The sequence below is a fragment of the Bos javanicus genome, chromosome 21, assembly GCF_032452875.1.
Source record: "Bos javanicus breed banteng chromosome 21, ARS-OSU_banteng_1.0, whole genome shotgun sequence".
Classification (NCBI taxonomy): domain Eukaryota; kingdom Metazoa; phylum Chordata; class Mammalia; order Artiodactyla; family Bovidae; genus Bos; species Bos javanicus.
Window position 1 is genome coordinate 33859950 of NC_083888.1, and position 22335 is coordinate 33882284.

Sequence of the window (22335 nt, forward strand, 5' to 3'; positions counted from 1 at the left end):
CCCAGAGCACCCCACAGGTATCTGGGATAAGCGGCCCTGAGATCCTGAGCCATCAAACAGTTCAGTAAGGGAATTAATGCTTCTTCTGTTGAGGAGGTTATTATTTCAGGGCTGGAACAGGTGCTGCTACATTAACTGCAGCAATCACGGGTGAGGAACCATCCAAGCGAACCTTGGCAGGGGGACCACACTCGGGAGGGAGAAGCATCAAATGGCACCTCAGGGTGGGAAGCAGAGATGGTGTCCTCACCAACCGTTGGCCCCCACCTGCAGAGGCCCCCACAAAGAGTGTGGGGCAAGCGAGTCAGCTCAGAAGCTCAGAGCCAATGCGGCCCCTGTGTTAGCAGCCCCAGCCTGAGATCCTTCCCAGCCCAGCATGCTCCTCTCCTCCAGGAAGCCCTCTGGGATGCCCTGGCCCTCACTGCTCCCTCTGTCCTCTCAACTTGAGTGACACAGGGGCCTGGACCTTTCCTTCGAACCTTTACAGCTCTACTCTATGGACACCCATTCATATGGGAGTCCTGTATCCAAGCTCCAGGGGTCCGCTGAGGACTCCTCCCTCTGCTTCAGCTAGAGGTAGTATGGCATGGTGTCGATGACAACAGGGTCCCTGGAGTCAGACCACATGGGCTCCAAACCCCAGCACTAACCCTTAAGTACGGGGCTTCCCAGGTGGCTCAGAGGTAAAGAATCTGCCTGTCAGTGAAGAAGACACAGGAAACAGGTTTGCTCCCTCGGTTGGAAAGATCCCCTGGAGGAGGAAATGGCAACCTGCTCCAGTATTCTTGCCTGGAGAATTCCACGGACAGAGGAGCCTGATGGGCTACAGTCCATGGGGTCACGAAGAGTCCAACATGACTGAGCACACAATCCTTAAGTAGCTGTGTGACCTTGAGCAAGGTTCATGACCTTGTTGGGCTTTACTTCCTTCATCTGTGAAGCGGGGGTGGTGATTCAGGGTTGTTGTGGACAAAAATTCATACATGTAAAATATCTGACATTGTTAAATACCACGAGAGTGTTAACAATAATGATAGTAGCAATAATTATCATAATTTTAGCTGCTCCTGACCTGGTGTCTCTCCATCTTGACTCCCAACTCTTGGTCTGCAACAGGAGGTCCCTGGTTGCTGTGACCAAACGATGCAAAGAGCACAGGCTCTGGAGTCACGCCGAAGTGGTTTCAAGCCCACAGTTCTCTCCTGGCCGAGCACCTCCCCTCTCTGAGCCAGTTTCCTCTTCTCTAAGCAGCAACTCCCTCTAAGGATGGTTATCAGGACAGGGAAGAAAGTATAATAAGCTTTGGTACTGATCCCCCTGCCACCGCAATGAGGTATGAAGGGGTGCCCATAGAGCAATACCCTGGAGCCCCCCAGACTCAGTGCCTAGCCACATACGGCCATCACCTCCCCATGCCTGAAAAGCAGGTCCTTCAGGCCCAGGGATATGCATGTGAGAGGCTGCCAGGCTGGAGAGGAGACAGCAGAAAGGCTGGCGGGGCGGTAGAGCCCAGCCTGCCGTGCTCCTCAGCCCCTTCCTCCCAGCTCTGTGGCCTCTGCTAACTGAGGGGTGACACTGGGACCTCTCCTCCTGCCGCTCTGCTCTGGTCCTCCCTCTGACAGCCAGGCCCAAGGTTGGAGGCCTCAGAGCTCTCAGCAGCCTCCCACCAGCTCCCATGCCGCCTGTTCAGTCTGGTCCCCACGCCTCCCTTCCTCTGGGAACCAGGAACCAGGCTCCACGGAGGACAGAAGGCAGAGCGAAGCAGAGAGGCAGAAGCGCTGAGCAGGGAGTGATGTAAGGACATGTGTCAGGAGGAAGTCAGACCTTCTCCACCCAAACGGCAAGCCTGCTCCTTCAGGGCACGTGGTATTGCACCCCTGGGGGCTTCCCTGAGCAAAGAGAGGACAGACCCACCGGGTGCGTGATGAACTTAATTTGCAGCAGTGCAGTGACACAATGCAGGTTTTAACCCATGACCCCAACTTTCCAGCCTGTCTTCCACCCTTCTGATGTCTTCAGCCTCTTGTCCCCTCCCCTCCTCTACATAAGCTCCTGGGCATCTGGCAGGAGGAATTCCAGGTGGAAAGACACAGGAAAGGGCAATGGAAAAGGCCAAGGGAGCCTGCTGGTGCTGACTCTGCTCAGGTATAGAAAGGGTTAAGCAAGCATCTCCCTCAGTGGGAGTACTGAGGTTGGGCAGAGCTAGGTGAGCTGAGAAGAAACAGCTCCGGAGGGGTGAGGCCCCAGGGGAAGGATGGAGGCTTTTAGCAGGTGGAGGGAGGCTGTCAGGGTAATGGCTTTTCCTGGCATATCTGACTCCTCCTGGTCTTGATGCTATTCTAGAAATGAGAGCTAGAGGGGCCTCTGATCCTTCACACAGTTGCAGAAGGGAACCAGTTCACTCCAGGCTTTCAGTCCCCACTCTGGGCCCCCAGCTCGCACAAGAGAAGCTGCGTTCTAATATCCCCCAGGCCTCCGATGGAGTTCAGGTCTCCCAGTGCAGTCTCAGCACCCAGGGGACCTCTCAGGGACCTGCCTCCACACACAGGCCTCCTGCAAGCTTGAAACCTTCCCTCCCTATTCCTAAAGCCCTAGTCTGGCTCTATCAGGGGCCCGTGGGGAGCTGCCAGCTGCTGCCCACTGTCCCAGGGCTCAGACTTCATCCAGCCATGGGAGCAGGGCAGCCACCCCAGGATGGAACCAGGGTTGGGTTCAGAGGCCCAGTGCAGTAGTCCTGGGTCCCAAACTGCAGGAAATGTAAGCCCGCCTCCATCCGGCCTACCCCTCCGGGCGCTGGAGCGGGTGCATGCGTGTTTGACAAAGTCCAGCCAGCTGCAAGTGGGAGGGGAGAAGGACTCTGCTTTGCTTCGTGAGGCCAGAACTAAGGGGAGTGTGTCGTCTGGTTCCAGGGGCCTCAGCTCTGAATGGAGGTGCGCTCCGAGAAGGCACAGGGTGCTGAGGGAGAAACAGGCAAGTCCCTGAGGTCCTCCTCAGCCTCCACTGTCCGCCGAATGCCCTCCGGGGCACATACCTCAGGGGAAAACCTACGGGCCAAAGTCCCTGTGCTCAGGAAGCCTCCGCTGACTCCTCAGTTTCCCTTCTCCCATTACAAGCACATGTGTGCGTGTGTGGGTGTGTGTGTGCGAGTGCGTGCGCGCAGACACATGCGCACACACAGACTGCCCCAGAGGTTTGTGTGACATGCTGAGCCTGATCTTCATACCCGGCCTCCAGTCTACTAGCCCTCAAGGTGCCTCTGTGTCTCTCAGCCCACCTCCTGCCCTGGCTGTGCTCTCGGTCTTCCACAATCCTCAAGATGAACAACTGCCACGGTCTGGCCTCCTCCTAAGCGGGGTTTTGGAAGGATGTCAGCCACCTGACTTGACCCGAGTGCCAATCCCTGGGCAGCCCTTGGGGGATCAAGGGAAAGGGGAGCACTCCAGTGTGGGCCTGCTCTGGCTGCTGGGGTCCCGGATGGGCAGGCTCCCGAATCCTGAAAGACCAGAGGGATATTCCCAGAAGCCCCGGGGAGGGAAGTGCTTGGGTAGATAGAGAAGGATGTGGTGGAGGGCAGAACTGTAGGTGGATGGGTGGCAGAGGAGGTCTTGTGACCTTTTGGCCTGTCCTCCACAGCCCTGCTGCTCTCTCACAGAGAACCTTAGAGGGAGGTGAGGAAACAGGTTCAGATGAAGACTGCTGCAGCCAGATGCTGGTGTGCCATGACTGGGCCTCATTCTGTTCTGAGAAGACAAGGAAACTGTCTTCTTTTCGGACCCTCCGTGCTGGCCTCTGAGCCAGGAAGGCCAGCCTCCCCCATCCTCCAGAAGCCCAAGAGGCAGCCGGGTTCCCAGGTCACAGGGCCACCCCCATCCCCGGAAGGCACAGACAAACCCCATGACCACTTCCTGCCTCAGAGGCCCAGTCTTACACAATGTGGACAGGACGGAAGAGCTGGCCTCTGCAGAGATGGCCATCTGATCAGGCTGGTCAGAGGCTGGATTCCTGTGTTTCTGACCCTGCCTGAGATGGACCAGGGAAGGAATCTTTCCTGGAGGAGGCAGGGCTTGAACAGGTGGAAAGGAGGACCTTCCCAATTGGAGGATAGAGCTTGAGGCTCAAAGAGCTGTAGGCCAATGGGCAGGTCTGGAGAGGGGCTGGCGGTCCTCTCTAAGGTCAGTGCATTGGGAGCCTGAGTTGGAGTAGTCAGAGAGGAAAACGAGGCTTGTGGTCTTCCCTGACCTCATTCCCTCTCCAGCCTTCTCTCCACACCCAGATGTGGTCATCCTCTGAGGCCAGACAGGTAGAGGGAAAACCCCTGCTCCTCACACCTCTGGTCTTGGCCAAGGGATAGCTGGGCAAGAAGATGCTTTCAGAGGCTCCATGAAGGAGGAGCTGAGATCGAGTCAGGGAGTGTCTAGTCTGAATCTCCTTCTCTCGCCTCTCCCACGTCACCAGATAACAGCCCATCCATGATGTCCCCCTCCCACTTCATGCTTGCCTCCTCCCGCCCAGCTCCCAGTGCATCTGATCCTTGTGGGTTCTGAGCTCCTGGAAGGCTGCCACTTAAGGCATAAGCAGGGCTGTTATTCTCAGCGAAGTGATGGGCTCTCATCCTGGGTTTCATTTCTTAATTGGATGCTAATGAACCATCACTAATTGTTGATGGTGCTACACCACGACAGGGGGGCCTTGATTTAGAGGATCGAAGGTGTAAGCGGGGTGTAAACTGGGGGCCAGTCATCTCGGCATCCGCACGGGCGTGGTTCCTTCCCTGCACTCTCCTGTGGGCAGCAGGGACTGCTCTGGAAATCAGAAATGGCACACTCCAAGAAACTCTGAGATGAGCTCTCTGGCAAAGGAAGAAGTCTTTCTGTAAAACAAGAATGCTGATCCCCACACCCCCACCCACACTTCATCTGAAATAGCCCTGCTGTTCTCAGGGGAGCCCCTTATGGTCAACAGGCACCCCTCCCCCTGGCAGCTCAGGGAGGCAGCCAGGCAGGGATAGTCTTTCCATATGGCCCACAGGAAAACCAGAGCCCACAGAGCTTTGGGGCTGGTCTAAAGCCAGACTCAAGTCCCAGTCTACCAGGCACCATCACGTCCTTCATCCTTTCCTGGGAAGAATTTCCTTGTTTTCCAGAGACCCCTTTTGTCTCTGTTGAGGCAAGGGATGGTAGGGGCAAAGAAGGGCCTCTGTTTGTGCCATCTGCAAACCTTTGGAATGTCTGAAGTGAAAGTTGCTCAGTCACATTCGACTCCTGGTGACCCTATGGACTGTAGCCCACCAAGCTCCTCTGTCCATGGAAATCTCCAGGCAAGAATACTGGAGTGGGTTGCCATTTCCTTCTCCAGGGAATCTTCCTGACCCAGGGATCAAACCCAGGTCTCCCTCATTGCAGGCAGATTCTTCTCCATCTGAGCCACCAGAGAAGCCCTTGGCATGTCCAGCTGAGGCCAATCCTGTGGCCTAGCTTGGTGAGGGACCCATTTCTCAGGCAGAGGAGAGAGGGCCCAGCTGTCTGTCAACACCATGTCCTAAAGGATGTCATGACAGTCTCCTTGGGAAAGTACAGTCTTGGGAGAGACAACCCTGGAAGATCCACCATGACTTGGAATCCTTCTCGATGGGTCTCTCTGTACACTCCCTCTGAGTATACCCTTTCGCACAGATGCCATTTCAGAGCAGAAAGAATGTGGGCAGACGTTTAAGTGAACTTCCCAGCTTCAGAAAAATGACTTGAGACACAGAGCCTGCCTCCTGCCCCCTTCCCAAGAGATAGCCTCCCTCAGGAGTTCTGTTCCTATGTGCTGGGGCCTGGAGCCTGCTCAGCTGCCTTCTGCCTTGGGAGATTGTGGGCACAGGGCAAGTGAAGGGTATCTACTACTCATTACTCCATCTCCCCCCACTAGACTGTGAGCTCCTGGAGGACAGGGATCTGCCTTGTCAGAGTTGCAATTGTTCCCAGCTCCCAGTCTGGGCACAGTGGGTCCCAGCAAGTGTTTGTGGCATGAAGAAAGGGGCGCCGGACCCTTGGAAAAGCACGTGGAGACAGAGGCAGCCCCTCCTCTCCAGCTCTGCTATCCCAGACCTCAGCCTGGACTGCTGGGACCCTGCTTTAACCCGGGGCAGCTCATCAGGACCACCCTAAAAGCAGTTCTAGCCTAGGAGAAGAGTTCAGACCCCAAGTTCTAATCCAGAAGCGTGGGGGCTGGGACCTCTTGAGGTTCTGGTGCCTTGGGGCTTTGAGATCCTTGGTGCAGATTGGACCCTGGCCTCTCTGTCCCAGCGTGGCGCCCTGGGGCTGGATCCTGAATCCTGGTTCTCCTGGCCACACTGACCATCTTGATCACCCCCCACCGTAGCCATGGTCTGGTTCCCCAGGTCCAACTTTTCCAATACCCACAGGACATCTCAGCATGCACATGGCACTCCCCACAGGCCCTGGAACTAAGTGGGAAGTCAGCAAATGAGAGATGGGGTGGGAGAATGTCAGGACCATGAGCCCTTCCCCTCACTCAGGGCCAGCCGCATCTCTGTCTCCAACTTTGTAGGACCAGGAAAGAGGGAGACCGCAGCCCACCTCCCCAGAGATAAAACCCCTCAGCCTTCTGAGCATTCTCTCATGGGTTGTGGGTCTCATGAGTCCTGGCCTCACTGCCTACTAGGGCTTCCCAGGTGGCAATTGTGGTAAAGAACCCACCTGCCAAAGCAGGAGACACAAGAAATGCAGGTTCTATCCTTGGGTAGGGAAGATCCCCTGGAGGAGGACGTGCAATCCACTCCAGTATTCTTGCCTGGAGAATTCCATGGACAGAGGAGCCTGGTGGGCTACAGTCCATGGGGTCACAAAGAGTCAGGCACAACTGAAGTGACTTAGTACACATGCACGCACGCACGACTGGCTACTGATTGTGCGGGCTCATCCTTTAAACATCTGTGAGCTCAGCTCCTCCCAACAATGTAACTCACAATGTCTCTGTAACTCACAGTTTTCTGGATGGACAGTGAACCCCAGAGGGGGAGGGGATGAGAAGGCCAGTTTGGGGAAGACTAAGTCTGGCATAGAATATATACTGACTGGTGGGTCCAGGGGCTGGAAAGGTCTGAACTGGACCCAAACATTCTGGAACCCCCAGAATTGGGGTGGAGGTGGGTAGTCTGGGGTGGGGGAGATGTCTCAGGAGTGTAGAGATGCAGGGGAGGGTCTGGGACTGAGCAGGGAGCATGGACAGTCACAGGGTCAGGGAGAAAGGGCCCCACAAAGGAGTGGGCAGAGAGAGAAAGGGGGATCAGGACACCAGGTGTCCTGGGAGCAAAGAAAGAAGGGGCTTCGAGAAGTGGGGATTGGGGCTTCCCTGGTGGTCCAGTGGCTAAGACTCCACACTCCCAGTGCAGGGAGCCCAGGTTCAATCCCTAGTCATGGAAGTAGATCCCACATGCTGTAACTAAGACCCTGTGCAGTCAAATAAATAAATATTTTTTAAAAAAGAAGCGGGGGATGCCTCTCAGACTTGTTCAAAGGATGAGCAGTCATGGGGAATTCTGTGGCCCCTGGGAGAGCAGGGCGGTCAGTGACAATGAATGCGGAGGTTGAGTCTAAGTGGGCTGAGGATTCAGGAAGGGAAGATGAGGAGGTGAGACTCAGAGCCAACTGAGCAGAGGCGCTCGTTCTGCCTGTAAAAACTGGCTGATTTCATACAACAATCTGGATTCCCACCTTCTCTTGAAAAATTGAGAGCTCTAACCACTCCAGAATTGGGGTGGAGGTGGGTAGCCTGGGGTGAGTGAGATGTCATACACCTGGCTGATTTCTGTACCTATTAACTGGCATGGGCCTTGAAGGGGCTGTGACCGTGCCATCCCTGGTGCCATTCCTTCTGGTGGAGTCTCACTGTGTGTATAGGGATGGGAGAGGACAGAGACGGGAGAGCACAATGGCAGAGGGAGCTGAGTTGGAACCCCAGTCCTGGCTCCCTGCCCAGTGGCCTCCCATTCTCTTCGATAGATGCTAGAGTACAGGCGTGTGACCCTGAAACCTGGGGGGCCAGGCGAGGGCAGAGCGAAGCCCAACCACGCCTGGATGGGGCATCAAGCCTCCGGGCTCCTCATGGTGTCCTGGGAGGAAGGAGGAGTCCTGTCAGCAGTTTTGGTCATGCTCAGAAATAAGCAGAGCAGACAGCCTGTGTCTAATGCAGTGAGGACACCAGGAAGGCCCCCTCCCCCCGGCCTGCCTCATCGCCTGAAATCACTCCACTAATACTTGCCTCAGTTGGTAAACTCTGTCATTCTGGGCTGCCCCTCCGGGATTCCAGCACCCCTGGGGGAGAACTCAGGCTTTGGGGGTTTGAATAAAAGTTTCAAGTGTGAGAAGACCTCAGGAGGCCTTGGCAGCAGTGATGGAGGAACAAAGAACCCTGTGGCTTCAGTCTGGCTGGGGGGGGTCTCCGGCCAACCTCCTTTTAAACACTGACGCCAGCTGTGTTTATATCTCTGGGCTCTGAGCCTCAGGGGACTGACGTCACTTGGAACAGGTGCAGGTAGGTCAGGCGGTGGCATAGGCAGGAGGCCCTTTAGGGAAGATAAAACTCAGGATTCCAGGGCCTTCTCCTCCATCACGCGCCTTCTCCCACGGGCATCCTGCTGGGAAGGAAGGAGGCTTGGCCTCTGCCAGAGCAAATGGCCGGTGGCCAGATGGGGACAGTGTTCTTCATCTGCTCCACTCCCACTGGCCAGCCACGTGATCTTAGTCAAGTCCCTTCACTGCCCGAAGTCTTGGCCTCCTTGATTATTAAATGGGGCCAGTGTGACTGGCCTCCCTGGGCTGCTGTGTTAGAGTCAGAATGCGCAGAGAACCAAGTGCTGAGTGAGCTCAGTGTAGGACCTGCCCAGCAAATGCGGGCTGCTTTTTTACTTCACGTGACCACTGTCACTGTATTAATTTTGTTATTATAGTGTTATTTTTGTAAGTCCAATGCTCTGGCTGCTGAGACAAGCTCCCGGGGCACCTATGGGTCATATTGGGCCTCCACCCACTTCGCCCAAATTTCTGCCCTCTGGGGCCCTTGGCCAAGGCCCACCACTGGACACAGGCAGATGTGAGCAGTCAAGTCCCAGGAGGGTCTTCAGACTAGTCACTGGATCTTTTCTGCAATTCTGGGACTCTGATACCAACATCACCTTCCAAGGGTAGCAGCTACATGAAGATCAAGGCAGATAGTGAAGTGCAAAGAGATTTTGGATTTTGGAATCCTGGCTTGGATACCCATTTGTTCTGTGACGTTGGGCAGTCATGAAAATGCTCTGAGCCTTAGTAACCTAAGGACAATGTTACCTACTTAACAAGACCAAGTGATGATTAAATATCACACACACATACACACAAACACACGCACACTCCTAGCCCATTTGACAGGTATATGGTGGTGGTGGTGTAGTTGCTAAGTCATGTCCAACACTTGTGATCCCATGGACTATAGCCTGCCAGGCGCCTCTGTCCAGGAGATTCTCCAGGCGAGAATACAGGAGTGGGTTGCCATTTCCTTCTCCAGAGGATCTTCCCAACCTGGAATCCAACCCAGGTCTCCTGCATTGCAGGCAGATTCTTTACCAACTGAGCTATGAGGGAAGACCCGGTTATATGGTAGACACTTGAAAAATATAACTATCTTCAACTTGCCTTTCTTACTAGAACCTTAGACAAAAGTGCCCTACTTTGAATAGCTTCTTCAATTAGTCACCAGGGTCAGGCTCAGTCTGGGGCCAGAGTCATAGCTCTCAGGCTTGTCCAAAAAACCCCCAAGATTTGATGAGTATGACTAACTGGGCTGATCTGTGCCCTGTCTCTCTTACCCTGGCCTGGACCAAACCTGTTCCATGTGTACAGAGGAAGCAGCCCTCCCCCTCCCAGTACTGGCTTTGTCCCTGCTCTGGGCAGCAGGCAGTCACAGAAGCAGCTGCCAACCGGCAGCCCAGCCATCCAGCCCTTGGCCAAGGGTCAGAACCCTGCAGGCCATCTCCTGGCTGGTCCCGTCCCCACACTCTGCATGCTGGGATACTCCCCACCTGTCAGGGCCACTGTCTTCCTGGTCCCTGCTGTGCTCTGTCAGGCAGGTCTCTCTGTGCCAAGCTGAGAGGCAGGTGCTGGGCACTGCTCAGACCCCAGAGCCTTGAATCTAGCCACTCAGGAGAGCCCCTGGGCCTGGCCACTGGCCCAGCAGACCTCGGGGTGTAATCTGTTGGGTGGTACAACTGGAGTTCTTGTTGCCTCTAAGGAACTGAGAGTGTTTACCAGGCCAGAGAGCAAACCAGCCCAGCAAGCCTGGAACTAGCATGGGTGCCAAGGCTTATATCCTGGCCATGGGAAGACCAGGACTCAGAGAGGGGCAGGGCCCAGCCTGGGGTCACACAGGGATTCATGAGCCATGGGCTAGACCCTGGGTTTTCCTGATTCCATTTTGCCTTCTCTCCATTGCTCTGTGGCTTCTTCTGCTAGGTCTCAGGTGCCCACTGTGACTCCTACTAAGGATATCCCCTCACCCTATGTAAGGCTTTATATCTGCCAGCATCTCCCAGATGGTGGTCTGGCTCCCCCATTTCTTCAGCCCTTTGGGGCAGGTTCTCAGGTGAGATATTCAGCTTCAAGAGGTAAACTTTCCCAACATCACGGAGATGCTCAAAATACAGCCAGATTCATTCATTCATCTGTTTATTCATTCATTCAACAATTATTAATCTAGAGCTTCCTAAGCTCCAGAGACTATGTTGAAAGTAGGGATAAGATGGGGAGGGAAACAGACTTGGGGTTTGCTCATGGAACTAGTGGGGCACAATGGGAGGAGGTGCAGATGAAGAATAAGTCAATAATCACATCAAAGCACATAAAACATGCGAAACTGCAGCGGCAACACTAGAGAAGTACATAGTCCCATGGAAGCATGGAATAGATAAGGATCTGGCCTGGTCTGGGAAGTGGGGAGGGCTTCCTTGAGGAGGTGATGACTGAGTTGAGATCCAAAGAGGGGGGATAGAATGTTCTTGGGAGGGAGAGTGCAAAGGCCTGGTGAGAGAGGGAAGAGGGACTGCTCAGAGAATTGAGAGATGTTTGTCCATCAGGCTGGAGCAGACAGGAGGAAGTGGGGGGTATCATGCTGCTGGGGAGCTTGAGGGACTGACAAAGACCTAACCATGTTGGGCCTAGAATTCTCTTTACCTTGGGAGCAACGTGAAAGCATCAGAGAGTTCCACTGGTACTATGGCACCACTATATCAAACGATAACCTGCCTTTGAAGGGGGTTTGAAAAAGGGTCATGTTAGATATACCAAGAGGTGAACAGTGCAGTAGCCTAAGGTGGTGGAGCTGGTGGAGAGGAGCAGCCAAAACCAAGATCACAGGAGAACTGACACGACTTGGCAGTGGATTGAATGGGGGAAAAGAATGTGATTACTGATGCCAAGATGGGGAGGAGCTCCATGAAAAGAGTATAGAGAAACAAGAGAACTTGGGTTTAAACCTGGAACAAGCCAACATTTAATTCCCTGTAGATGAGATAAAGAGTTACTCTTCAAAGAAAATAAGAGTAGGGCATCTTGGAAGCCAGGGCAAGGAAGGGTTTCCAACAGAATGAGTGGTCATGAGAGGCTAATGCCACTAAGAGATTACAGAAGATGAGCCCCATTGGATGGAGAGCTAGGCATGGTGATTACTGGTGATTTTAAACAAAGCTATGGTTGGATGGCATCACTGATTCAATGGACATGAACTTGGGCAAACTCCAGGAGATGGTGAGGGACAGGAAAGCCTGGTGTGCTACAGTCCATGGGGTGGCAAAGAGTCAGACCCAACTTGGTGACTGAACAACATTTCAGTGAAGAAGTGGGGTCAGATTGGAAGCAGGTCAATGGCTCAGCTGGAAAGAGGCAGAACCAACCACAAGATAAGCCAAGCGGACCTGTTGGTCTGGCAGAGCCACCACTGGGGGACACACTCTATTACTAGATTTTCTCAAGGCTAGAGCCTTCATGATGGAGGGAAGTGGCTAAACCCCAGACTAGCAAGGCCCCATCTTTGGACCTGAACCCTACCTATTCTGCTCCTCACTAATGAGTTGAGTGAGTGAATGGCTTTAGGGTGCTCTCACTGCCCCCCACCTCTCTGGCCCCAAAATGGACCTGCGTGCTGGGATTGCAACCACTCAGAGAGGAGGAGGGAACCAGACAGAGGTAGGAACCCCAAGGACCATATTCCCTTTCTTAGGTGAGACCAATGGGATGGCAGAAAGTAGGGAACTAAGCCAGGAATCGAGGAGAGGGCACCAAAACAAGGCAACAAAAAGCTGAGGGAAAAAAAAAAAAAAAACAACTTTGAAAGAACATAAAATTCCATATATACTCAATATATTATATAATATGATTTAGTATATATTAAACATACAATATATATTTCAAGCATTGAAATATTCATGGCAGATACGTATTCTTTTCGGGGTGTAGGGCTTCTGAGGGTCCCAGTCCTCCCTCTGGGGTTCCTGCCTGGTGCCGGGGGCTCGCACTGAAAGCCCCTTTCAGGTTCTGACAGCTGGGCCTTCTTTCTCAGAAGCCCCCACTTCTGCTTGTATTTGCATCTCATTAGCACCCCCGCGGCTGCTGGCAGCTCCGCCGCCTGGAGCCCTGGAACGCAGGCTGCAGGCTCGCCCAGGCCCTGCTTCCTGCCCCCTCTCTGGGGGGAGATGGGTGCAGCGATGCGCTCCCCCGCTACCCCCTTCCACCCCTCCGCACCCTTCACCGGGCCGCCGCTTGGCTCCCACTGCGCGTTCCCATGGCAACCGGGTGCCGGCACGGGTCGCGGAGCCCTGGGCCGCCCAGCTCCCCGCCCCGCCGCCCAAACTGGATCGGTGATAGGCAGGGCCTCAATCTCCCGAGATGATCGGCGATAATTGGTTTATGGAAATAGCGGAGGGGAAAAGGGAGCTCCCCGCCAAGCCTGCTCCCAGCCACCTGTCCTTCCTTACCACGGAAATGGAGGGGGGCGGGGCGGGCGGAGGAGCTGGGCAGTGGAAACCCGGCTGGCTTTTGAGACAAGCGTGTCACCTGTTGGGCTCCAGCTTATCCTCTGTCCCACTCTATGTGGGTGCCTGTGGCCGGCTTGTTGTCATAGTAACCTAGGATGTTTGCCCAAGTATTCCTTGACCCCTAAGTCTGCTCAGGCCTCTACTGGGCATATTGTTAGGGAAATGGAGAGGGGGAGAGTGGGTCTGTTCTTGGAAAGCCCAGTGTGAGGGACAGAGGAGCAGCACCTAATTTTGTTTATATAAAGTATGTCAGACCAATGTTGCCACTGCTGTGGGTCCCAAAGCAGGGACAGCTCAGCTGGGGTGAGTGCCCGGAGGGGGAGGCACACAAACCAGGCTCTGAAGGTGGATTTCAGCTGGGGTAGGCACTCACCCAAAGGAAACGTGGGCAAAGCCTGCAGGAGGGGAGGGGTAGGTAGCCTGGTGGGGAGGCCTAAGGGCTCCCATTGTCTACAGAGGGGCTAAGGGATAGCAAGTTCATGGAGGGGTTACTGCACATGCTTTATAATCAAGACTGAGCAGATGCTACCCTCCCCCTATCCATATAGAAGTTTGGTTGGATGGAGACTCTTTCACCCCTTGATGCCCTTCCAGCTGAAGTGAGGTCCAGGAAGCATGCAGTGGACATGACATGGCAGGTCTTGCTCGGATACCAGGCTGTGAGAAGCATGCTTCCCGACTCCAGCTGGTTGGAGGGGAGCATGCATTAAGGGATCAGAAGGAACCAGGAAAGCCCCATAATAGAAATGACCAAAGAAGGTGGCGCTGGTGGTAAAGAATCTGCCTGCCAATTCAGGAATCACAAGAGACACAGCTTCGATCCCTGAGTCAGGAAGATCCCCTGGAGTAGGAAATGGTGATCCACTCCAGTATTCTTGCCTGGAGAATGCCATGGACAGAGGAGTCTGGCGGGCTATTGTCCATGGGATCAAGGGGTTGCAAAGAGTCAGACATGACTGAGCACGACACACGTACGCAAGAAGTGATGGGGACCGAGGAGGAGGATGGTCATGGGGCCCTTACCCCAGGAGTGGGCATGGTAAGACGGAGCACTAAGAGGCTGGGAGAGGTAGGCCTTAGGCTTTCTCCTTACTTTGACCATCACCTCCCACTGAGTCCAGCCCAGGTCTCTGCATCTGGGGGTCGATTTGTGGCCAAACCCTGGTGGTTGTGAGATCCAGGAGTGGCTCTTCCCTCCTCCCCAGCCCTGGTGAGCAGCTTCCCGCACAGCAGGGAAGATGTGAAACCTCACCTCTGCAGAGCCCACAGTCCCTGGGTGATTCACACTTGGCCTTCTTTCCTCTCTGGGTGTCACAGTTCCATTCCTGAATCTTTGGGTGCTCATATCCCAAATATCCACACGCTGGTTTCTGCTCCAGGCCACACACCATCCCTGACGCTGCTCTCAACCAGCTACTTATACTACCACGTAGGGCCATGGTGCAGAGCCATTCTTGCAGGTGGGAAGGTTGGTGGCCCCATGGAGAGTGACCGCAGTGGCCTCCTTATGAGGGGGAGCCAGGTGGCTGATGACAGGGTCCAACTTCTGGGAGGTATTCATGGGATCTTCTGGGCCCTCAGTGACCTGTGGAGAAAGCCGGGGCTGAGTGGCCTCTTCCAGGGTGGTCACCTCACTTTATTGCCTCTTGTCCGAGTAACTGCTTCCCTCTGTCATCCTCATACCCAGTCTGCAACTACAGGGGCAGTCAACTTTGACCCCTTTTCCTCTGTACCTCTGTCCCACCCTCCACATCTCTACCTTCCTCTTGCCTCCCCTAGTCCTGATCCAGCACTTCCTATAGAATGAGATAAGCCAGTCCCACTTCCAAGCCTTTGCTTTTACTGGTACCCGTGTCTGTAATTTCGAAATCCTGCCTGCTTTTGAGATTCTGGTGATTGGCCCTCTTTGCTCTCTCCTGTAACTTCACCCTAGTCCATCCTGTCACCCCAGGTCCCACCTGTGCATCGCGCTTTATATTTTTTTAGAATATTTATTTATTTGGCTGTGCCGGGTCTCAGTTGCAGCATGCGAGATCTAGTTCCCTGACCAGGATTGAACCTGTGCCCCCTGCATTGGGAGCTCAGAGTCTCAACCACTGGACCACCAGGAAAGTCCAGCACTTTTTAGGTTACAAAGGATTATCCACATCCATGAAGTCACCCAAAGAACTAAATGGAGATGAACGAATGTGCCTTTCCCAAATGCCTCATCCATCTTCTACCCAGATAACCCTGTGGGCCAGGGAGGAGGAGAGGCGCCTGCCCGCACGTGGGGTCTCTAGGCTGGTTGCCCCAAGAAGGGGCTTGCACATGCAGGGGCTCAACAGCTCAGCATTCTGTGGATTCACGAGCAGAAAGCAGAACCCTGAGCTGAGGACAAAGAGGGCAAAGTGGGAAGGGGAGGAGCTTCCTGAGGCCCAGGGCAGCCTCAGTTTGACTCTGGAGGCAGTGGGGAGTCCACGGAAGGTGGCAGAGTCAGGGTACGGACGTGAGGTTGCTGTGGTTGGGATGTTCATCCCTCGGGCTGCTGTAGTTGGGGGGTCCAGTCCTTGTCAGTTCCTTGGCACGGACAGCCTGGCCCTCTTTCCCAGGGCCTGGGGTTGACACAGTTGACCCAGATTAAACCTCATCTGGCAAGAGGTGCCCCCCACCACTACCTTATGTCCCTCTCGCTAATTCATCAGCACCAGCTGATGTGAGAGGCCCCCCTGGTCCTGGGGGACAGGCAGTGGACCTCCTCAGGTTGGAGATGGGGTCCTGTGGGGATACAGAGGGAACTGGGGGCTGACCATCTTATGTGGGAAACTTGAATTATCAGACCTGCATTCCAAGGCAGGCCATGGCAGGGGAGGAGGAGTCCTCAAAGGGCGAAATGTCCACGGAGACCATCAAGAATGATGTGAGACACTGACTCAGAAAAGCAAGGACATGTCCTAGGCAGGCTTTGTGCTGATGGCAGCCTAGGCAGGCTGGGTTCCCTGGCTCCCTCTGTCCTGATGAGCACTGAGTGCTGGAAAGGCTGGGTTTAAACCAACTCTGCCTCTCATTACGGCAGGAAACAAGGCCACGTGTGCTCTGAGAATCAGTTTCCCTAATGTGACAATGAGTGCTTGGAACAGCCTGTCTGACACTTACCTGCTTCCTCTGTGAGGGCCCAGGTTCCCCAGACACTGCTCTCCCTTTGAGCCTGGGGGTCTTGGGCACATTTGCTCCTGGCTGTGGGAAGTCTCCAGGCAGAGAGAAAGGGAAGGGCTTTTACGGCTGTGATTTCATGCAGCTCCTAGTGCCACTCCAATCCATCAGCATGTCCTGCCAGCTCTACCTTCAAACCGCATCTGGAATTGGATCCCTTCACACCATCTCCACTTGGGTCTGAGACATGGGATTCCTGCACTCGCCTCCTCATCGCTTTCTTGTTCCTTCTGGCCCTCCCTCCACCCTGCCCCCTCTCAGGAACAGCCAGAGCGATCCTCTGCCAGTTTCAACCAGACGCCACTTCTCTGCTCTAGCTCCTGCAGTAGCTCCTGGTTTCCCACACAGCCGCACCATGGCCTGTAAGGATTGCACTCTGGTCCAGGAAACTGACCTTGTCTCATCCCCGAGCCCCTTGCCCACTCGCCCTAGCCATGCTGGCCTTCTAGCAATCTCTCACACCCTCCAAGCTGGCTTTTGCCTCCCAGGCTTGGCTCTGGCTGTCCCTTTTGTCTGGACTGCTCTTCCCTACAAATCCATTTCTGTGGCTTGTTCCCTCACTTCCTGCACATCTGACTCTTTATCAGAGAGGCCTTCCTGGTACAGGCTGTGGTCCTTGCCTAACAAGGTGACTAATTGGGAGGTGAGAGCACCTCCCTCCCCCGCCCTACAGAGACTCTCCTTCCTTTCCTCTGAGGAGCCCCTCCCCCAACCCAGGACCCAGCAGGAGCCATCACCGGCTGCAGAGGTAACCCTCCCCTCCCTCCCTTATTCCTCTGCCAAGCCAGGGCTGAGGAGGAGGCGGGAGGGTGTACTCAGAAGGAACTCCTGCCAGGTGGAGGGGGAAAGGAGGAGAAACAGCTGCAGAGCCACTCCCAGGCTCATAGATCAGTATTCCACCCTCATTGCACGCCCCATAACCCACTCACTCCCCAGCAGGTTTGACCTGGTGTGGTGATCCAGGAGCAAGACAAGCAGCCCAGGGATTGAGAGACCTAGGTTTCAACCCATCCATGTTCCCAGCTCTTTGGGAAACCCCTCTGAGCCTTAATTTTCCCACCCGGTCAATGGGGATGTCCGGAACCATTGGTAATTCAGTTCTCCCAATGATTTGGCCTAAGGTTCCTGTGGTGAGGTGAGGAGAGGTGACTTAACGTCCCTCTCACTCCCAGATTCCCAGGAACTGCCTAGGATGGTAGCTCCAGTGCCCTCGTGGCTGTCATGAGCTCCCGAGTTCCCCAGAAGTGAGCGCCCAACAGCATGGCAGTTGCCCAGGGGCTTTCACTGACTTCCCAGCAACCCCAAGTCTGGCCAGGCATTTTGCAGACCAGGCCGTGCGTGGTGCCTCTCTATGTCCTCTGCATCCTCGGTGCCTCTCCTCTGGACAGCCATTCGGGAAATAAAGCTTGCAGTGGGGTTGGCAAGAACCGCTCATGCCCAAGGCCTGGCATCAAGCAGGACCTGGAGGAGGCACAGTGGGCCAACCTTTCTGCCTTCCCCTCTTCCCTCAGATGTGTGCCTGTATCGGGATCAAGGCCTTCCCCACCTCCCGCCCTTCCCAGGCCTACACTGGAGACTTTATCAGGGAATAGGAAATGTCCACATGCTGGGTTCCATGTAGGGAAGTGAACTGATGATTAAACTAAGTCTCAGATCCTACAAACCCCTCTGTGAGGATGAGCTGAGCCCTGGGGAGGGAATTCACGTCCCCTGAAGACACTTCCTATAGGCCAGGGGGCAGAGCTGGATACACACTCACCATTGGCTTGCTCCCTGTTAACTCACCCAACACTGCCAGGGTGCAGAAATCAGTAGGCAGGATTTATAGGCAGAGGTTTGGCTGGTTCGCATGCATGCTAAATTGCTTCAGTGTGTCTGACTCTTTGCAACCCTATGGACTATAGCCTACCAGGCTCCTCTGTCCGTGGGATTCTCTAGGCAAGAATCCTGGAGTGGGTTGCCATGCCCTCCTCCAGGGGATCTTCCTGACCCAGGGATTGAACCGCCATCTCTTATGCCTCCTGCATTGGCAGGTGGGTTCACTAGCATCCAAGGCCACTCAGCCTGTACTGGCAGGGCTGGGTTATGAGAACCCAAACCTGCCTGATGCCAAAGCACAGCTCTCTCTGCTCCACCACTGGGCTCCAGCATGTGGGCAGGCTCAGAAATTGCTAATTCTAGTATCTCACCCTCCAGACAGTCTGTCATGCCCTCAGTAAGCCAGGATTAGCCGGCAGATGTCCTGAGGGACCTGTGACTGCCCATTGCTCAGGGCATTTGGGGATGTGTGTGGTGGAGGGAAGGGACAAGGTGGGGGTAGGAAGATTGCACCAGCAGTGAAGCAGTTAATGGTCTATGTGGCTGGCACTTAAATTGGTTCTGGTGGGGAGGAAGGTGGAAGGAGACAGATTTCCAACCTCCCCTGATCACTCCTCTGCCCCAGCAATCTGGGAGGCCATGGGAAGCAAGGAAGGCAAGTTCCACCCTCCAGGATATCCCTGGACCTGAAAGCCATGCCACTGGAGAGGGTCTGACTGGGGCAAGAGGAGGGGATGCTGGGCCAGGAGGGATGGGAGGAATGCCCCTGATCAGTCATTTGGGCTGATTCACTCCAGGGGCCTCTGTTTCTCCAGCTGCATCACAAGGGCTTGGAGTTAAAAATGCCCCTTGTGTTCCTTCTCATTTCAGTATTTAAACTTGCCTGGGAGTTATGACGGTCATGGTGAGGCCCTTTTAATAGGACAGGAGGCAGGCTCAGGGACACAAAAGGCCTTTCACTGAAGTGCACAGCTTAGCTCATAGGCACAGAGCCGGAAATGGAACCAGGATCCATCCACCTCCACATCCTCTGTCTCTACTCTGCTCTCACCAGCTGTTCTTTGGAGGTGACATGATTTCTCTGAACCACAATGTGTCTACTCATGCGGGCTCATAACCTGAGTAGCCAGTATCAGCAAACGGTACTAACAGAAGGAGTTGTGGCGCTTGGAGCAGGAGAGGTTTTTCAAAAGGACACAGAAGCCAACAATCATAAAGAAAGGGACTGATAGATTGATTATATTAAAAATCCAGGAGGGAGGGGGGTTTCGGGATGGGGAACAAGTGTATACCTGTGGTGGATTCATGTTGATGTATGGCAAAACCAATACAATATTGTAAAGTAATTAACCTCCAATTAAAATAAATAAATTTATATTTTAAAAAAATAAATAAAAATCCATACCAGGGGACTTCCCTGGTCATCCAGTGGTTAAGAATCTGCCTGTCAATGCAGGGGACATAGGTTCGATCCCTGGTCCCAGAAGATCACACACATGCCTAAGCCCATGTTCTACAACTAAGAAACCTGAGGCCCTAGAGCCCTTGCTTGCTCTGCAACAAAAGAAGCCACCGCAGTGAGAAGCCGGCTCACCCCTACTAGAGAGGAGTCCCCGCTCCCTGAAACTGGAGAAAGCCGTGCTCAGCAGTGAAGACCCAGTGCAGCCAAACAATAAAATAAATTTTAAAAATCCATATCATCTTCTATAATGGTGCAAAATTCACCACAATGCAAAAAAGAGAAAAGACAAATGAGGTAGTATCTGCAGTATATATAAAAGGATGATATCCCTAATGCCCAAAGAACACTGAAACCTATAAACATTACCATATCAGAAAAAACATGAATGGAGGATACACAAAAAAATACTAGTATGTATTATTAATATGGGGCATGTGATTATGTATATTACAGACCTCCTTATAGGGGGTTCTAGCCAACTATCAGAAATGTTTCCCAAAGCTGTGAACCAAATAAAACACATCTGGCTCCTTCTTAGGGTTCCTGAGATCCCCAAATCCAGTTGGGGGGCACAGGTGGAAATGAGCTTCTGGAACCAGGTGGCAGTTCAGGGCAGTTGTGGTGACATTCCAGAAGGAGGCTTAAAGGGGGAGAGTGGAGCCAAGAGGAGGAACCAGCTGGGGGTAGAGAACACCAGGAACCAGAGACACCAGAGTCAAGGGTAATAAAGTAGAAACCGCACTGGGGTCTGGGTACCCTTAGCCGTCTGGTTTATTTGACCTAAGAGTGTAACTACAAAAAGAGTGCTCCCGAGTTAGCAAGTCCCTGTACGCCTTTGCTAAGTGACACAGTGAAGGGCGTGGGCTTGCCAGTGAACACGGTGAGGTCGTCTCCTCGGTCAGAGTCACTACGCACCTACTATGTATCAGTCACTGTTCTACAGTGACTGAAAAGGACAAAAATCCCTCCTCTCCAGGCACTGAAGCATTTGGGGCTGAGGGAGAGGGCTGCGTCAGGGCTGGGAGGCTGTGGAGCAGTGGGGCATGTGCACTGCCAGGGCAGCAGCCTGAAAGTCTCCCGGAAGATCTTGGAGGATGATGATGAACCATCGCAGCAGGCTCTCTGAGCCTCTGTGACCCCCAGCAACAAGAAAGCAGAGACTCCTTTTTAGACTGTGTGTGTGTGTGTGTGTGTGTGTGTGTGGAGGGGAGGTGACATACTCATTTCAAGCTGTGTTTCTCTCTGGGTTACGAGGAGACAGGCAAAAATCACCAGACTGCGCTGGTAACACCTGCGTGTGCACCTCATTTCAGATCCCACGTGTTCGAGGAGTCTAGGAACCTCACCTGGAAAAGTCACCAAACCCACTTCCATCCCCATTTCACAGTTACGAAAACCCATGTCCAGAGAAAGGAAGCTTCTGTTGTGATTCAGGAGCAAAGGAAACAAAGAACTCTAGGAGAGATGAGTTCATGCGGGTGCACACCCCGTACCCTCAGGTCTCACCTTTCTCTTTTACCATACCATCCTCTTGGGGGCAGGAGTGTTTGGCCTTGTTTGACAATCTTGGGGACCAGTACCTGGTATCGTTGGGTGATCAATCCTGCCCAGACAGCTAGCCTGGGCACCTGGGAGTCTTGCGGTTGGCTAACATTATGGAATGTCAAGGTGGTCTCAGGGGTGCCAGACACAGGCTCTGGGACCTGGGCAGGTGAAGGGGGAGGGCAGGGGTCTGGGGCTTTCTCAGCAGGGAGACATTCTGTAAGCAGAGGCGCCCTGGGGGCTCTGGGTCATGGCCAGCTGGGCAGGGTCAGCAGCTGGGCAACTGGCTCTTGGCACCCCCAGAAGGTAAAGACAGGAGTGGCCCTCTCTCTGCTCAGACCTGGAAAAGCAGTGGGCTTTTGCACCCAGCTGGGTCACCTGGGCAGTACTGTGACCTCAGAGGGCAGGCAGAAGTCACACAGACCCCTGGCAGGGGCAGTGCAGGGCAATCAGAAGCCCTTCCCCCTATTCTTGGAGCTGCTCTCCAGCATTCAGTCCTCATCCTTCCTGCCCTTGGGACCCCAAACAGCCCACCAACCAAGATTCACCGATGGTTCTGTGTACCCAGCCACATGCTGACCGCTCTGCAGGAAAGGAGGAAACCCCGCCGCTGCCGGCAAGGAAGTTGCAACTCAATTGGGAAAACAGCTATTTCTGTTAGTGAATCTGCAGCCATCCTGCCTCTGTGGATGCCTATGGTCTTTTGTTTGTTTAATAATAATAAACACAAAGTTCAGGAGAATGGTTTCCTCTTGGAGGGTGGGTGGGAAGATGGGGGAGAGAATGGGAAATAGGTGGATGTGTTATTGTAACCTTGTCTCTTAGAATGGGTGGCCAGTTCATGAGTGTTCATTATATTCTTAAAAACAAATGACTAAAGAGGGCATGTACAGGTCAACAATGGTTCTAGAGCATGAACCAAAGGTTATGACTAACCCAACTCTGAACTCCACAAGAAATGGTTACAAAAATAATAACTTTTTGTCAAGCACTTACCACATGTCAGGCATGGTTCTGCCACTATGAGATGGCAGAATGAGGAGTGACTGACCCTTGGGTGGGGTCTGCTCCATGGGGAGGCAAGGTCTGAATTGGCCTCAAAGGATGACCAGGAATCCTGGACTAGCAAAGGTGTGATATGGGCACTGGGTGGAGTTGAGCGATGTCTGGAAGACTCCTGTGGCCTGCCTCGTTCTTCTGCCAGCTGCTTTAGACACTGTACGGAGGGGTCTTCCCATTTTCCTTGGTT

General features: G+C 53.9%; 1 protein-coding gene across 3 annotated transcripts; it reads right to left on the reverse strand.

Moving 5' to 3' along the window:
* Positions 1-966: 966 nt before the first annotated feature.
* Positions 967-22028, reverse strand: LOC133234384 (coiled-coil domain-containing protein 33-like). Of its 3 annotated transcripts, none has more exons than XR_009732122.1 (3): positions 21051-22021; positions 14325-14657; positions 967-1260 (listed from the first exon to the last, which is right to left on the reverse strand). XR_009732122.1 is itself a non-coding variant. In XM_061394866.1 (3 exons), the coding sequence occupies exons 1-3, from the start codon at positions 21064-21066 to the stop codon at positions 14490-14492; spliced, it is 276 nt and encodes a 91-aa protein (XP_061250850.1). In that variant the 5' UTR covers positions 21067-22027; the 3' UTR covers positions 14146-14489. The 3 variants fall into 3 exon arrangements, 1 of the variants encoding a protein (XP_061250850.1); XM_061394866.1 differs by lacking the exon at positions 967-1260 and adding an exon at positions 16208-16299 and having other exon boundaries at positions 14146-14657; positions 21051-22027; XR_009732121.1 differs by lacking the exon at positions 967-1260 and having other exon boundaries at positions 14146-14657; positions 21051-22028.
* Between the last annotated feature and the right edge of the window lie 307 nt (positions 22029-22335).